At 36.3% G+C, this 17,171-nt stretch overlaps 3 protein-coding genes across 6 annotated transcripts in view; 2 read left to right on the forward strand and 1 right to left on the reverse strand.

The window, feature by feature from the left end:
• Dorsal (embryonic polarity protein dorsal) overlaps positions 1-11,431 on the forward strand; it is a 53,177-nt gene extending 41,746 nt beyond the window's left edge. For 3 of the 4 annotated variants that reach the window (XM_089731725.1, XM_028175226.2, XM_089731727.1), the window contains exons 9-13: positions 3-71; positions 3,445-3,486; positions 3,834-3,892; positions 5,662-6,009; positions 6,752-11,431. In XM_089731725.1, the coding sequence (XP_089587851.1) occupies positions 3-71; positions 3,445-3,486; positions 3,834-3,892; positions 5,662-6,009; positions 6,752-6,919 (686 nt within the window). In that variant the 3' untranslated portion in view covers positions 6,920-11,431. The remainder of the gene's footprint in view (positions 1-2; positions 72-3,444; positions 3,487-3,833; positions 3,893-5,661; positions 6,010-6,751) is intronic. The other variant, XM_089731726.1, reaches the window with a different exon arrangement.
• Positions 11,432-12,271: 840 nt separating this feature from the next.
• On the forward strand, positions 12,272-15,621 carry LOC114243597 (uncharacterized). Its single transcript, XM_028175143.2, has 3 exons — positions 12,272-12,521; positions 12,838-12,948; positions 13,089-15,621. The coding sequence occupies exons 1-3, from the start codon at positions 12,442-12,444 to the stop codon at positions 13,294-13,296; spliced, it is 399 nt and encodes a 132-aa protein (XP_028030944.2). The 5' UTR covers positions 12,272-12,441; the 3' UTR covers positions 13,297-15,621.
• On the reverse strand, positions 14,269-17,106 carry aph-1 (gamma-secretase subunit Aph-1). The gene is made up of 3 exons (XM_028175142.2): positions 16,680-17,106; positions 16,354-16,527; positions 14,269-16,076 (listed from the first exon to the last, which is right to left on the reverse strand). The coding sequence occupies exons 1-3, from the start codon at positions 16,899-16,901 to the stop codon at positions 15,750-15,752; spliced, it is 723 nt and encodes a 240-aa protein (XP_028030943.2). The 5' UTR covers positions 16,902-17,106; the 3' UTR covers positions 14,269-15,749.
• Positions 17,107-17,171: the final 65 nt, after the last annotated feature.

Below are 17,171 nucleotides of genomic sequence, written 5' to 3' on the forward strand. Positions count from 1 at the left end.
AGATTCAAATTACATATTGGGTAAAAAGCGGAAGACCAAAATGCCATTAATGGCCGCGTATGAGCAAGAAAGTAAGTCTACATCAATTTTTATCGATTTATTATCTAAAGAAGTTCCGATTGCAGCAAATTCTATAGTTTACACGAATAACGGTGAAAGGTAGAATTTGCTCACGGACGGGACCGCGCATTTTTTAAAATTAATTATTTAAATATTATGTATCATTACATGTTATTTACATTTATACGGTGAAGGGTATCATCATTATACTATGATTTACTCCACACATACGTCGTGCATTTGTTTCTTACATTTTTGTCATAAAAAATGATTGTTGGAAACAATTTTTATATAAACTTTTACTAAAACAAAATCTGTTGAAATTCTCAAAAAATACACACCAACTTTGTCTGAATATTTTAGATTTTTTAAAAAAAAATGTATTTCTAACAAAATTTATTATGTATAATTAAATACAACACATATTCTTATATCTTATACCGCATTCTATATTTATAAGATTAATATAAATATTGGTGCTTCGCACATGGCAACCCCTAAATGTTGCCACACCACAAATTAATAGTTTACATTGAAAACGATGCGTTCAGTTTAATTGATTATTTTAATAACTAATGTTTTCTTCTAATATGATATAAGTTTAGGATTTATTTATTTAATGGCAGTGGATGTTACTAACAAAAATTTTGGTGTTGAATAAAAAAAAATACAAAAAATGTTGCGTAAAAAATTAGGGTAGGGTATATGTTGTTCTCATTGTTGTTTTTTTAAAACGAAAGTATACCTTTAAGTTCTAAAGAAAAATCAGTCCCAATATGATTGGTATGAGCTTATGAAACACAAAATTAAATTATCAGTGCTGGTCTTAGAGCACCTACAACGAATGCGCTGCTGACATAGAGAGGAAACACGGGGCGCACTAGGGGCGGACTGCCCCCCCACCGGTCCCCCCTCGCCACACAGCCACATAAACAATTTTTCATCATCCGATTTATCTTTGCCTCCACCGTGACCCATGTATCTATTACATACAAAAGCAATTTACAAGGACCAATTAATAATTGCAAAGTTTAAAAAAATTAACTGAATATCAATTTAACTATTTTTGTAAGTTTCGCTTTTATATTGTTGTACTTATGAAGTGTATTCAAGTGATGTCCTAAGACAAGCGGTCAACTTTATTAGTAGTTTATGAGAAAAATACAATAATATGGGCATGGCGGCTACTCGATGAGAAGGCCTTTTAAAAAACAATTCAATCGAGTCGATACCGACATTGTTACAGTGAACAAACAGTCCACAGCGCCTTGTATTATGTATATCTTAATTATCTAATGTGGATGTCTGGGTACTAACAACATGATCAAGATGTATTAAATACGGTATCAAAATTATATAGATATTAAAACCGTGCAAACCATTACTCGGTGCAGTTAATTATTACTATTTATATAATGTATTTTGAGTCTGTCGGTAAAACAATATTTTTGTACGTTTTTAATTAGAATGTTCATAGAAAAGGGCACGCCCGGTCCGCGGTCGGTTAGTGCGAGTTTTTTAACGTTTTCGATAGCGTAAAAGTTAACTCAAATTTGTATGAAGGAACGTTTGCCTGCGTTTGCCGCTAGGGGCGCTGTTCCAACTGCATACGAATTCGAGTTAACTTTTACGCTATCGAGAACGTTAAAAACTCGCACTAAGTACAATAAAATGTCTTAAATTCGATTACAACTTATTTATTATACACGTGTAAATGTGGTTTTTTAGAAATTTAAACGTTAGTGATGTAAGTGATAAAAATAGTGTTGTCGCGAAAGTTGTATCGATATATCGAAAAAAAAAAAACTACGTATATGGTTAATATTATATCGAAAATGTTTTTATAACCTTTTTTATAGACAAATATTGTTAAACCGTGAGGTATTTATATTGAATTGACACAGCTGGTCAGTTAGCTTCGTGTGCGGCGGACATCTTTTGTAACTTATCTTTGTAATTTGGAGCGCGAGTCGATAAAACAGTATATCAATAATAATCTTTGTTTCTTTAATTTGTATAATAATTTGAAGTAGTTAGTACGTAAATCAAATCAAGTAATAACATAGCATTTATCATTTTTGTTATTAAAATCTGCCAATAGAATCTGGATATGGTTTGAATTGAGCATATAGAAGCGACTCTGTTATATTGTCGGTCTACAAGCCGTAGTCAAAAAAAGCTTCGGTTAGCCAATGACTAGGTCATAGCCACTATAACTATCAACACGTATGTAACTAGATTTTACGGTTTATACGAAGATAAGGCTTGAATGGAGACGATGAATAACGCCAATAAAACTATATTACGTATCTACTTGTTTTGTAACGTCCCCGCACGCCCCGAGCCGCAGGTATCCGCCCCGTTGTACTAAGCATGCGCGTCGCTGTGACCACTACCGGCGCGCCAGAGACAAGCGCGGCCCGCTGTAGGCCCCCGGGGGACGCGGCCCGTCGTAGGCCCCCCCCCGGGAGACGCGGCCCGCTGTAGGCCCCCCGGGGGACGCGGCCCGCTGTAGGCCCCCCGGGGGACGCGGCCTGCGATCGGAAACACATAATTTGAAACGAACCAACAGCATAAGACTTACAAAATCGCCGAAGCTTGGTTCTGGCGTGTCGATGTTTGCTTTATCCGTTAATACATCCGGCCCGCGCCGCCCCGCGACACTTCGTAGTCAGCGCTTGTGTGTGTGTTCGCTGCCCGCGGTCGGCACTCTCATTTGAAATATATTTTATTTACGTATATTTTTATTAACAGTTATGTTGCGTGCATTTGTGTGTGTATGTGTGTTGTAATCTTTTTTGTTGAACTCTTATTGTCAACGTTACACATAGATCCAACTTTTGAAAGTAGACAATAGTGGTAAACGTAACTTTAGAGCAAGGTCGTTAGAGGTAGAAAGAGAGAGGTTGAAAGTCATAAGACCCCGTCACAACGACAAGTTATCGGGTTCGCCCCGGGGGCGCCCCGGTCGCGGGCTGGGGGCCCACCCCGTCGCATGATACAGTTATTTATTTTTGGTAGAGTTTCGCACCATTCCTTCGAGAGCTTGAATTTTAGTTAACTAGTTTCATTGCTTTATAAGTACAATTATTATTATACACAAGCTATCAACACCACTCACATTAGACCTTAGGACTCACACTTCCACAATTACATCATCATTTTTTTTTTGTTTTTAATCAGTCGTGTTTGAATTTGCATTTCAGAAATATTATTTAGAAATAATCAATACAGCATCTAAGGGTTAATGTTTTATTAAATGTAATTATGAAATGCGAATTACTTATACGCTTTATTTTTTTTGCGCTGTAAATATGTTTTGTTGTTTTTATTGTTAACCTGTTCAAACCACACATAATGCTGAACGTATCTGTACCTTCGCAGGGACCTTCCAGGAGCAGATGCCGATCAAGGCGGAGCCCAGAGGTGAGTACCTTAAATACCCGGGGGGAGGGGGTCGCTGCGCCCCCCCTGGGGCTTGTATATATGTATATCTGTGGGACGGAATGTTCCAACTTACAACAACATGAACATGTCACTAACTTGGCAATTGTCACTCGCGTCAAGGACCGATGGCGACACAACAATATGAGCACTTAGACCTGTTTTCTTCAGCAGGATACAAATAATATTCAATTCGTTTTTAGTTGACCCGTCGACACATGTTTGTTAGTTTGAAACTATACTCATCACCATCATCATCATCATCATCAGGCTATATCAGTCCACTTCTGAACATAGGGCTGCAACTATATTAACGCATTGTATTGCAGAGAAGTCGCCGCACCTCGCCACGTCGCCCTACGGCGCGTACCCGCCCTACAGCGACCCGGTGAGTAGCCCGCGGTCTACAGCAACCGACCCGATCCTTTTGGCGGTTCCGGAATCATTATCGAGATCTAACGGATTACATATTTCTTTGAAATTTTGAGCAGAGCAAAAAATATATATGCGTAATTTATATAACTAGTAGTAGTCGAAATTCGACCATAATTAATTGAAGTTAACAAAGACAAACAATATTTAATCTATCCTCGATTTGACTACAGACTTTAAACAATAACAAAAGTTTGACAATAAAGAAATAGAATGCATGCGTGTTGTGTCAAATACATGGTAGTGTGTGTAATGTTATTTTTATTGATTTAATGTATTTTAATGCATAATTTAAAAAAATATTAATATTCTGCACTCCTTCTGTATATTCTCTATAAGCGTGGGAAATGCTATACTCCTCCGTCCGCGGAATTTTCGTAAAAAGGGGTACAAAATTTTTGCTTCACGTATTAATATAAAGATTAGTAATTACTATACAATTCAATACAATTGAGACTTCCACCTACCTCATCAAAGTATCAAGATGGCGACATTCAGGTCGTGATGTCTATGGGCTCCAGTATTCCCTTTTCGTCAGACGAACTCTGAGAACTGAAACTCGTCTATGCATAAAAAAATGTTTAGTAAGCTTCTCTGTGTTCACCCATAATAATTAAGTCGACTGCACGATGTGACATCTGGGAACTTAAAGCTCGGTGTGCAGGGGAGTAACCGACTCATAAACAATAGTTTAAAAAAAGAGTGGGGTCCTTTCAGGATATTATCAAAATAACCTTTCTACTCATATCTGTTCATAAAATATTTATAACTGATACCATGCACCCCACGCTTTTTTTTACAATAAAATCATTTTTTCTTACACTATTTTTAATTCAAATTTATTAAAATTTATTTTCTATTTTTAGTTGGATTTTCTATAAAAGCATATTTTGTTAGTTTTTTTAAACTATTATTTATTTTTCATTTTTTAGTTGAATTTCAATTTTTTCAATTTATATATATATTTTTTTAATTTGAATTTTCATCGGTCCTAATAAGTATACCAAATTTCGAAAAAGATTCCGTTACATACTAACATACATACGTCTAAAGCTAATAAAAGCGTATTAAAAAAAAGTGAATTATGTATTCACCCGCATGCTCTCGGAGTCGGGTGAACGTCCGTCAATTCTTAATAGAAATACACTGTGCGCTGCTTAAAAATATTAGTAAAATAAATGGTGATGTTTTCTTAGTTATATCACAAGCCATCGTTCTCCAGAATGCCTTCAACGCACTCTATATATAAAAAAAAAAGTGTGTGTGTCCGCTCCGACGCACGACTGGAGTTTACTGGATATAAAAAATTAAACGAAACAATACGAGAAATAGTTCTATATTACGACAACACGATACACTACAGATTATTAACAAATTAACGAGACACAAAACAAACGACTAACAAATATATGAAAATACAATAATGAGAGAAACGCGCGATCAGTACGAGGCTTTGTGGCGGACTGCCGGCGCATGTACTAGCATGTCACACGAAATGCGCATAACGCATTTCGTGTGACATGCTAGTACGATTTTGGTCCCCATAATTTTCATACCCCGGGCCTATATATGTAAATCGATTCTAAAGGAGTAAACTCCAATAAACTCCAATATAATAATATTTGAAAATAAAAAACGAAAGAAATATCCACGTCATCTAAAAAAACTAAAGTTGCTATAACATAAACGCGTCGCATTTGTTAAAGAAAGTTGTCTGAATTCTAGAATTGGATGGTTCCGCCGGAGCAGATGCGAACGATACCGGACCTCGCCGTGCCGGCCGCCACCAACATGGACACCTTCGCCGACATGGCGTGGAGCAACGTGCCCTACGGACAGGGCCTCCAGCCGCTGCAGCCCGGCGCCAACGTCATGCACTCCCCCCACTCCCTGTCCCCCATGCACAGGGGGCAATCCGTGTCCCCCATGCAGGACCCCCAGTGCGGCTCCCCCATGCACGGCGGCCCCTGCGTGTCCCCCATGCACGGCGGCGCCTGCGTGTCCCCCATGGTCGGCCCGATGATGCAAGTCGGGTCTACATCGCCCAACATGCAACACAACACTTATAATCACGTAAGAATTACTATTACTATTTAAAAAGAAATACATCAGTAAGACAATGAGCAACAACATGAATTTTGTAAATGGCTACAATAAAAATAAATACTTAAATATGATTAGTAGTCTCACGGAGGCTCATCCGCCCCCGTGTCCCCCGTAGGCCCCCTGCCCTGGCCGCGTTGAGTACCAACAACCTCCAGACTGTGCAAGTCGCGACCACGTCGCGTCGGACACGACGTGGTCACTGTCGTATCGGTCATTGTAAATTTTGTCTTCTACTCTGGCGATAAATTGCTTCAGTTCAGTATTTAAAAAATTCTGCGACCCTAAAATGACTATTTTAGAAAGTTTATTTTACAGTATAATTATTATTTCTTTCGAGAAGCGGACATGCTTGTTACTGGTGGTAGAACCTCTTGAGAGTCCACGCCCACGTCCACCAACCTGCCTATTTCTGCCGTGAAGCAGTAATGCGTTTCGGTTTGAAGGGTGGGGCAGCCGTTGTAACTATACTGAGACATTAGAACTTATATCCCAAGGTGGGTGGCGCATTTACGTTGTAGATGTCTATGGGCTCCAGTAACCACTTAACACCAGGTGGGCTGTGAGCTCGTCCACCCAACTAAGCAATAATAAAAAAACCTACAATTAAATAGACTTCGGTCTGGTGTCTGAAGGTCGGTATGCGACTTGTAAGCACAGTGGTGAGCTCGCCCACCCGTGCAGCAGTGTACAGCGTTGTATTGTATTGCAGCTGCCCCAGGGCGCGGAGGCGGACGGCGCCGGGACCACGTTCTCCGCCCAGTTCCTTGACCGCGAGCCCATACTCAACTCCAGCGAGTTCCGATCCCTCCTCGGGGGGGACGGGAACATGCTCTCTGCCGACCTCAACAAGCTCTCCACAAGCGACCTCCTGCTGTGAACCTCAACGTTGAGGCCGACAGTAGCGCCCCGGTGGGGGGCCTCGTAAGATTTAAACTATTTTTAATTTGTATGTGTAATGTAGCTTAAGCTTAGTTATGGACATGTGATAAATGAGTTATTGATAAAGTGAAATGATTCTCGAAGGATTCTGTTGAGAAACTGATAAATCTATGCCCTGCCTTCAACACGACAGGAATATGTGCAGTTTGTATCCACGCGATGCACACATACGTACAAACAGAAATCGAGAAAGATGATCTTACGATAACTGACACTGTCAATAAACCGACAGACCAACTAGGATAATAATACAAATAATTTAAATAAACATCACTTGTAATATAATGAAATAAAAATATTAAATTCAATCAAAAAATATCAACTCTGGCAACAGCAAACTTCTAATGTTACTAGTGGAAAAAATAGCTCGATCATTAATATTTGTTTTTTTAATGCGACGCTTCTTAATCTGAAGCGAAGGGCGAAGGGACGTGGAGCGCGGCGCCGCAGAGGTTGAGAGCCGTCGTGCGCAGCCAGTGGCTGTCAACTTTATGTAACGCACTAGACACATTTACGTTCTAAGTTTATTCTTGTCACATGCGGACACTGCGCTGGCATAACTCAATATATCCACGAAACTGACACCGGTTCGATCGAGTCCAGTGTGGTCATGATAACATTGTCAATGACATTGTCGATGGTTTTATTTACGCCGCCCGCTTGCCACTCAACGCAATCTGATTTATACGAATATTGAATCTCGGATTATAAGTAAAAAAATAAACCTTGCTCTAAAAATATTGGTACTTAATTTTACATATCCAATATTGTTGGCGGGAGTTTCGACGGCTTTAAACACTATGAAATAGTCCAAATCTAATCAATACGGAAACTTTCAGAATTTGCAAAAAATTAACTAAAGCTAAAGTAATAATGCTGTGGACACAACGAATTTAGACAACTTGTTGTTTGGCAGACACTCCGCCTTCGGAAATTATAATAACAATGTGTTCACAAAGTTATTGATACAAGTTTTTGTTACTGTATGTTCTGTATAACTGTAGCTATCTGTACCGCCCTTCAATAGAACACCAATAACTAAAATAAATTTAAACAATCGTTTTTAGAGATGTTAATTAAATTAAAACCATTAATTATATATTTCAATATCATTACATATTTATAAAAAAATAATAAATTTTTAAATTACTACATAAAATCAATTGATTCTTAACATTGAACACTAATCACAAAACGTGACGTCATATGTGGCTAATGGGTGTGTATTTGACGCGTGTAAGGAAGTTGCGCACAATCGATCCTCTTTAGAATTGTACAGCTCTATGATAAAACAAACCTGAGTAAATGTTATTATTTTTACTGTGGAACTCGTTTGTAGATATTTGCGTGTTAGATACACGATGACATTGAACAATTTAATATCCGCTTCAGAATGCCCCCGGACATTAATATGTTAGTGGCAAAAGTCTAGAAAAAATTGCGTACAATTAACTAAATTGTCAGAAATAAAATTCGACCATAAAATAACGTTGTGTGTGCTAGTGTTGTACCACACTACATCGCATATCGATAATGATACAATATGTATTATTTAAAAAGTATTGTATTATAATAACTTTAAAAGTCTACTGTTATTAAAACTTTTGTTTGAGGGTGGTCGGCGAGATTCACTTTGATATATACAAGTTACAAATTTAACTTGAACAAGCTGCACATATTCATGTCGATGTGTTTGTATTCTCTTGTTGAAAAGCTATGTAACGTCATATTTTGATTATAGAGTACAATGTTTACGCAGCTTCTTATGAGCTCTTTAAATATTAATTATAATCTCTATTATTTTTCATAGCAAAGGCACTTTAAGCGTTAAAGGTTGTTATAATACTGCATTTCGTTTTTTTTTTTTTTTGTATAAATTAATTGAACTCATTAATTTGAATTAAAGATCTGTAGGTCTGCGAGTGTGTATCGTGTAACACAGTTTTTATATTATGCATTTAGTTGTAGAAGATTAAAAATTGAAGACAATCTCTCATTAGCGTGGCTAGATGAACATTCTCTTTCACGCCATTTTTTATTCTGGAAATATTAAGTTTTGTGCAATACCATTTCTACTAGATTAGAAGTGACTATTGGCAACTTTTAATTATGTTTTTTCATTACGCGACAAACATCATCACATTCTCAAAAATGTTCGTATTTATAATACGTAGTGTACGTCTAACGATCGAAATTCGACCTTATTCACTGATACCTCAAGACTTAGATTCATTTTGTGTATTACATTTTTTCTTTTGTTAATGAGTATAGAAACATGCTTCCAAAATTTTTATTGATAATCTGTATAATTCGTCAATAGTTTTTAAAGAAAATCAATCGAAAAACAAACGAGAAAAAACGTACGTAACTGTTTTATTTAACCTTCTCAGATATATTTAGATATTACATCATTCAAAAGCAGCCAATCAATAAATAATGAGCAATGAAATTTATTGTTGAGTTAACGTTAACGCGTGTGATAAAACAGTAATGATTCGTAGAATAATAAATAATATTATCGATATTATCATCTCAACACTAGAACTATATTAATTTTGAATTTGTTACCAAATAGATTATACTTTTTTGTAAATAAATAAAAAATAATGTAAAAAATGTTTTTCATGTGTGATTTTTTAATTAATCATGTGGTTTTTTTCTCGATTATATTTTCGGTTATTTATTTCAGATAATTAATTGTGTAAAATGTTTATAGGTTGCGGGGTCGACATTATTTTGTTGAACACCAAGTAAAACGAAGTCACCTTTGATTTCTGATTTAATCAACAATATGTTAACTTGACAATTCACTTTAACACTTGCAACTTTAACCAGTACGTACAACAGTCACTGAATCGCACAACATAACAACGATATAGTAAGTGCACCGGGCAAACGCAGTCGAACGAATCTCCATTTCGAGGCACGTACCGCCTTTTCATACTGGCCGGCGCAGCTGGCTTATTTATGAGTCACTTCTGTTGCAGCTGTTGTTTACGAGTGGAACGACACGGCCGGCGCACCTGGCCTGTGTGAGTCACTCCTATTGCACGTGCTATATAACATAAATATCGTTAACGCCGTCGTGTTTATAAAATAGTTCAACTCAAGGTAAACATCTTTTTAAAATTTCGTTTGCTATCTTTGTTGTTTCTATTATCACAATTGCAGAGATAATGTGTCTAGTTAAGGTGACTGAGTGACGTCACTCAGTGTGCTCTCGGTCTAGTATGAAAATAATACAAAATTACATTTGTTTCTTTTTGCACACATTCATTTTGTTCTCAGAGACTGACTGTCAATTAGCTGTTATAAAAAAAAAATCACAAGTTTTAGAGACACTGGACTGTGTCATGGCGTCGAGTGAGTGCCCCGATTGTCAATGCGACAGTACACCATCACCACTCTCCAAGACCTCTTGATGCTGCTTCCATCACTGTAGTTGTATCTGACCCGTCCTACGGAGTTTCCTACTTGGGGATCGTTACAACGAAATTTGTTTTGCGCCTGGCGTGTCTGGTTTCTTTTTTTCAGATCGTAAACATCATATTTGTAGTCAGTATTTCAATTCTTAAACAGACTGGAATTTGAACACTTATCGAAATGTGGTTCGATGTGTGTAACATAATTTTTCTCAAAGGCGTACGTAACGCGGACTCACGAACTTTTTAATTGGAGCTTTGACGATCAATGAACTTTATTTAGGTACCGGCGCGGCGTAGTGTTCTTGCACAGAAAGCCAGTATTATATTTTGATTGAGATATTCTCTTACGCTTCCATTGAGTTGTCTTACTGGATCCGCTCAAGTCAAGTGAGTAGTCAGGTCGTCCTCCAACCTTGTCTAATAAAAAAAAACCTAGAGAACAGGTGGGAAAAGTTGCGTATCTACATGTACTAGTACCCCCACTAAGTAGACCTCATGTGCACCCCCACGCCATGGCTCGTCGCTTTCAAAATTTGCAGTAAAGACGTGTTGCATAAGTGGATCCGGTCTGTCTAACTATATTGATCAAATTAATATAAAAATCTCGGTTTAACGCATACGTTAAACCCAATTTTTAAACGCATATAAAATTAGAGTACATAGTAGTATGAATAATATAAAAAATATGTAATAAATATATTTTATGTTCTTCAAACATTGGGCTTACACTATTTTTTGGGTCGTCTTTTACAAAGAGAACAAAGTTCCATAGTATTTAAATGTCAAGCTTTGATCGAAGTAATTACCTGATTATTTATTTTAATAGTCCGATTAATTTAATAATTCGTTGTCGATATAGATGGTCGTAGCTATGGTGTCAAGTGTAATAAAAGTGTCGTTATAGAACAAACATCACGGAATATCACAATGAAAGAGTTATTGTTTAAATGGTGCAATGAAACACACAGATAATTTATATTGTTGTCATTTTATATAACTACTTTAAAATAAAAATATGAAAGTTACATTGTACTTTTATTGTGTTACCTTTTCAGTCTTTTCAGGTATATCGCGGTGAAGTTGTATCCTAAAGGCTAATACGTCAGGGATGCGATTTTGCTATTTTTTACAGGCTTGCCAGTAATAAAGTTTGTGAATTTTTTCTTCGTGTTTAAACGTAGGACACATGGTAGTTTTCCAATTACAGCACAAGAGCGCACTATCGCATTATGCTCTGTAATTGGAAAACTAATACAGGTAGTTTTCCAATTACAGAGCATAATGCGACTCAGTGACGCACAATGCCGAATTATGCTGAAGCTTAGTTGAGCATTATGCCGCATAATGCGCTCTTGTGCTGTAATTGGAAAACTACCATAACGTTAAGGAAACAATGCTGTTAACCACTTAGCATCTAAGAAAGTAGGTATGAGACTAATCCGAAAATTCTTTTCTTTCTCTAAAATAAAATTTTTTGCCATACGCATTCAAATGCCAGTTTTAAAAACTTTTTTCTGCTTATTTTTTACTGGTGGTAGGACCTCTTGTGAGTCCGCGCGAATAGGTACCACCACCCTGCCTATTTCTGCCGTGAAGCAGTAACGCGTTTCGGCTTGAAGGGTGGGGCAACCGTTGTAACTATACTGAGACTTTAGAACTTATATCTCAAGGTGGGTGGTGCATTTACGTTGTAGATGTCTACGGGCTCCAGTAACCACTTAACACCAGGTGGGCTGTGAGCTCGTCCACCCATCTAAGCAATAAAAAAAAAATCCACTTCTGACAGCAAATTACTTTTGTGTAAAAACCTAAATTAAAGATTTGGCTGTTGTGTGGTATGTTACCTTCGTCTTTCCTGTTTTGAAAAAAAATGAAAGCGTAAATAAACAAGTAAACTCAAACTCAAATTGATAGAATCTAAAGCACTTGTACAAGAAAATTACTTAACTATTACATAAATATATTTTACATAAAACTCAAGCTTAACAGTAGCGTCATCTACATCTACATCAAGGTGAATTGTACATATTTCATAATGAACGAATCGTTTTTAAATCCTATTCCGGAACCTAAGAAGATTGGTGTTTGGGCAGAAGGGACTCACATAGAAGCAAAGTAAGAAAAATCAAATAACTTCAATAAACTATACATTTAAAACCCATTACCAGACCATATTTTTTGTTTAGTTTACCAGCGATAATCAGAATTAATTTTAATAATTCCACTCAAAATCTGCGGTTCTTATTTTTACCAAGGAATATTTTTTCGAGCTTATGTTGATAACAGGGAATATATACATTATTAAATTAGGCACTAATAATAATTTTTTTTAGAATTTGGACTTACAGTTAATAATTATTGAGACTAATAATTATTTTCAATGGAATAGTATAGTTTCAGTTAATATTGTAGTTTACTGTTTGCATTTAAGGGAATTTATGATACCAAACAAATCACCTGAATCAACTGACGATATTCCTACAATACCAGATTTAGATGATCTACAAGATATATTGGAGAAGGAAATATCATCACTACCAGTGTAAGTATTTACTGCATATAAGTCACAGAGGAAATCAGATTACCCCTTAAAATTGTTTTAAGTTTATGAACTAAATACTTGAAATAGTTTTTCTTTATAAAATATACTGTACTCTGAATAGTTTTATGAAATTATTTTAGACCTACGCAGAAAAACACAGAAACAGTAAACACTTTGACTGAAGTTGGAGGAGGTATCAGTGGCTCTGCAGACAGCATTGAAGGGGTGCTTGAAGTACTCAAAACATATATACCAAAGGTGGAGTCAGACATCGCAGATACTGTGTGGACAGTAGATTCGTTACTCATGCAGTTAGCTGAAGAATACCAGGAAGGCAATTCAGACTGATGTTTTGCATCACTGTTACCATTCCACATTTGTTTACAGATGGATATACCAACACTAAAGCACCGAACTAAATTCCCTTCAGCTCATCTAGTTTTCATTGTATCAAGCAGATTGTGGATCAACCACCAAAACCATAGTGGAAATCACTTTAGGAGATTGTTAGACTTTCATTTTAGCAGCAGGTAATTAAATATCAAACATAAACAAATTCCAAAAACCTATTGGATACTGGCTGCAATATCTGTATCCAACTTGTATCACTCAACATTTATATTTTTAACCCTTGATGTATTGAAATATAGAATAACGAAATTTAATGTCAACTATGGTTACTCTATGTGATTTTACATGAAAACGTGAATTGCAGTAGTTATTGCAGAATTTATCGGTAGGCAGCAGGCTGGCTCTGCCCCTCGTGAGGGGGCAATCTCCTCCCGGTAATGGTCACGGGGAGACCTGAGGGGGTTGAGGCTGCACCGAACGCTACCGTCACTCTAACGCGCTGGCATCAGGATGGGACGACGCGTGGTCGGCAGCGCTCTGCGTTGTCGTCGTGCGAAACATACAGTGGAAAAGTAACGCGGTTGGCGGTTTATCGCGTTCCGACCCGGTAGGCTGGTTCTGGCCAAGCGGGGTATCCCAGAACCGCGCCGCAAGTCTGGTTGTAGTGTTGACCGCGGAAACCCCACTACTCTGACCGGGTTCTGACCCCGAACGGAGACCGGACGTAAGAGTAAGAGTGCAGGGGAGTCGTTTAGTGCGGCAGGGCACTAAAACTCCTTAGGCCCGCGATCTGTTCCCAACATCTGTAGATCATCAAGTTCCACATACCCCGTGCGCCCTCCAGGCGCAAGAGGTTTGACCTCCGGCTCAAAATGCCCCTGGGATTGCTGAATTCATGGGCGACAGTAACCACTCACCATCAGGTGGGCCGTAAACTCGTCTGCCTACAAGGACAATAAAAAAAATGCATTTTATGTATTATTAAAACATTTTATTTTTGTATAAAAATCATTATTTATTATGTTGCAATGTTAGAGCAGTGAACTTTATTTTGAAATCATATTTTTTGGTTAGAATATTACATTAAACAGCTCAAATAAAATTATTCCTAAAATTAAATGAACATTAAAACTTGTGTATGATTTTTTTATGGAATGTCATTAGTGGGGAATCTCTTGCATCCTGTAGATTACATTTTCTTCCTGTTAGTCATAGAAGATGAAAACTTATCATCGCATTTCTTTTATATTTATGGAAAAAGGCTTAGTTAAATTAAATGTCCTAATCACACCTGACTCATTCACTATTTATAATTTAAAATATACTTCAGTCTATTACGAGGCAAAATTAAATCAAAATACTACAAAACATATTAATTTATCAGCCTTTTTAATACGTTTTTTGTTAGCTTGACCTGTCTATCTATGTACAGGAATCTATCAATGAATTTTTTACCAATTTTAAGATGCAAAAATTTTGCACATTGAGAACTGCTGACAATGCAATTAATTTATTGATCTAACCATTCTAATATTACCAGGATAAAATTAATTTTGTTTGGCTTTCTATTTAGGCATGCTTTTTAGTGTCTAAACTATTCATAGTCATTTTAACTGATTTTTTTAATAAAAGCAAAAATAAGTAATATAACTCTTCTAACATATCAACTACGGGGCAAGTTTTGTTTAACATTCAGATAGTGATGATAGGCGATGATCAGCCCAAATGTAGCTCGAGCCCAATATAGCTAGTCTTTTTGGTGTCAAATGTTCATAAGTGAATTTCTGCACTAGAGGAACGAGACTTCACCCTAGCATGAAGTGGATTTTGCATCACAAGCTGTAGTGAATATTTGAAATCATAATACATAAATTCCATAGGACTTTATTTCTGATTAAATTTCCTATTTAGCTGATGAGGTATTTAAACATAACTATATGAATATGTATTAATGTACTATACTGTAAAATAAAAACTGTGCCCTGAGTTGCCTTTGAAAGACACAAGCCACATTTGCAAATGTGGCACATTTGTGTTTGTGTGTTTCAAAATCAAGTTATTATGTTTTTAGTTACTTAAGAAATTATGAAGGAAAATGTGGTATTATAGCATTGTGGGCAATCTTGTGTAGAATCATTTTTAATATAATTAGAAAACTAAACAAAATACTGTTAATTTATCAGCCAAGTTATATATTCACAAGTTTTATTTATTTAAATTTGCCATTTATGTTGATTTTCCCTATATAATTAATTGGCATTGTCAATTGTGCATTCAAATAGTTTTTCAACTTCCATTTATTAGACTATTCAGATTACAAAACTGTATTTTATTTAACACACTATCAATTAATGTAAGGCACACCACAACACAATACTAGCACAGATTCCGTCTTATGGCGCTCCTTGACATGTCTCAACACCACTTACTGGGTCAAATTCAACAATAACCTATGACCGTGCAGAGAAACTTTGTATAAAAGTTTTACTAGATCCTCCGGCACACCGAAACGCAATATATGAAGTTATCATAAGAACAATGTACGAAGGCAAGATTGAAGCTGCATAAAGCTCCCTGCTGTTCAATAAACTTAGAAATGACACAAAGAAATGTGATATGATAACCCAGAGAATTTTTAGGTAGTTCTTTTCATCAAAACCACTAAAGAATATGATACTCCAGAATGTGTTGAGTAGTATCATACAAAGAGTCATTGCAGAACTTGTCACAAAAAAGTATTCTGTCCCACCACTCAGGCCTAATGTGCCAGGGCCAATCTGCAATAATAAAAGTAGTCATGTAACAACATACAGATCATAAATAAAATATGTTATTTTTACTTTATAAATAAATAAATGAAAGTGGAACTTGGGAAAAGCAGTAATTTGAAGTCATTTTAAATTTATGTTTTTTTGGAAAATTAACATATGCTTGAATTAGTTAGTCATAAACCTAGAGTGTAATACACTAGAGTCCTATAATATAATTGCAAATTTATGTACATTATTTTTAAATTGTTTACTAATACATAAAAGATTTGTTTTATTTACTCACCGAGTCAGCTAATACATTAACTAGTGCAAATGCTCCACTCATTGTTCCGAATCCTAGGCCAGACACATAAGCCATCTCTAGCTTATTACTACCAATCTCATGGTTCTCTGATATCTCTTTGAGGCCAGCCTCAGTCTTTCTGAGTAAGAGATACATTCCATACCGGAATAATTCCTGTTAATATAAATGAAGTGATAACTTTTTATTTGGATATTACAAAAAACTGCAAAATTAATGATTTATCAATTTTAGCTTATTTTTCTTTAAGTATTTTTTTAATGAAAGTAATGTAGCGTAATATAAATAGATCAATTGTAAAATCTCACCTGAAATATTATAGCGAAGATCATTCCAAAAACCAAGTATGATCTAAGAGGAACCACAGCGTACCATACTAACGAGGATAACAAAAAAGACAGTAACCACCCAAACGCCGCTGCTATCATAATAATGATGCGCACTGGATCCGTGGCCACAGTCATCGCGAACATCACGATCGGAGCCCCAAACGCCAGCAGGGAACAACTAAAGAACTCCGCGAGTGTCATTTTAACTTTCTAAATCTTAGAAATCTTAATTATTTACACTATAATATAATCGCTATCTTGCAGCTATTCTTAGTTTTAATACAGTAAAGTGAAATACGGAACATTTATCACTATTTTATGATGTTTTCGTTTAAAAGTGTAAATTGAACCATTTTAATAATCATTGGACTCAATACAGATTCATTCACTCACTGTCAAAAGTGTCAAATCAAGCATTTGTCAAATGTTTGGTAGTAATAATTTTATTTTTCCAACTGGAAAGGCAAAGAT

The sequence above is a fragment of the Bombyx mandarina genome, chromosome 12, assembly GCF_030267445.1.
Source record: "Bombyx mandarina strain Sakado chromosome 12, ASM3026744v2".
NCBI lineage: Eukaryota > Metazoa > Arthropoda > Insecta > Lepidoptera > Bombycidae > Bombyx > Bombyx mandarina.

Coding starts and splice junctions, on each gene's coding strand:
- LOC114243597 (XM_028175143.2), top strand. CDS start 12,442: ATGAACGAATCGTTTTTAAATCCTATTCCGGAACCTAAGAAGATTGGT. Junction 12,522..12,837: donor GGGACTCACATAGAAGCAAA/GTAAGAAAAATC, acceptor TTTGCATTTAAG/GGAATTTATGATACCAAACA. Junction 12,949..13,088: donor GAAATATCATCACTACCAGT/GTAAGTATTTAC, acceptor AAATTATTTTAG/ACCTACGCAGAAAAACACAG.
- aph-1 (XM_028175142.2), bottom strand. CDS start 16,901: ATGACACTCGCGGAGTTCTTTAGTTGTTCCCTGCTGGCGTTTGGGGCT. Junction 16,528..16,679: donor TCTTCGCTATAATATTTCAG/GTGAGATTTTAC, acceptor TTATATTAACAG/GAATTATTCCGGTATGGAAT. Junction 16,077..16,353: donor TTAATGTATTAGCTGACTCG/GTGAGTAAATAA, acceptor TTATTATTGCAG/ATTGGCCCTGGCACATTAGG.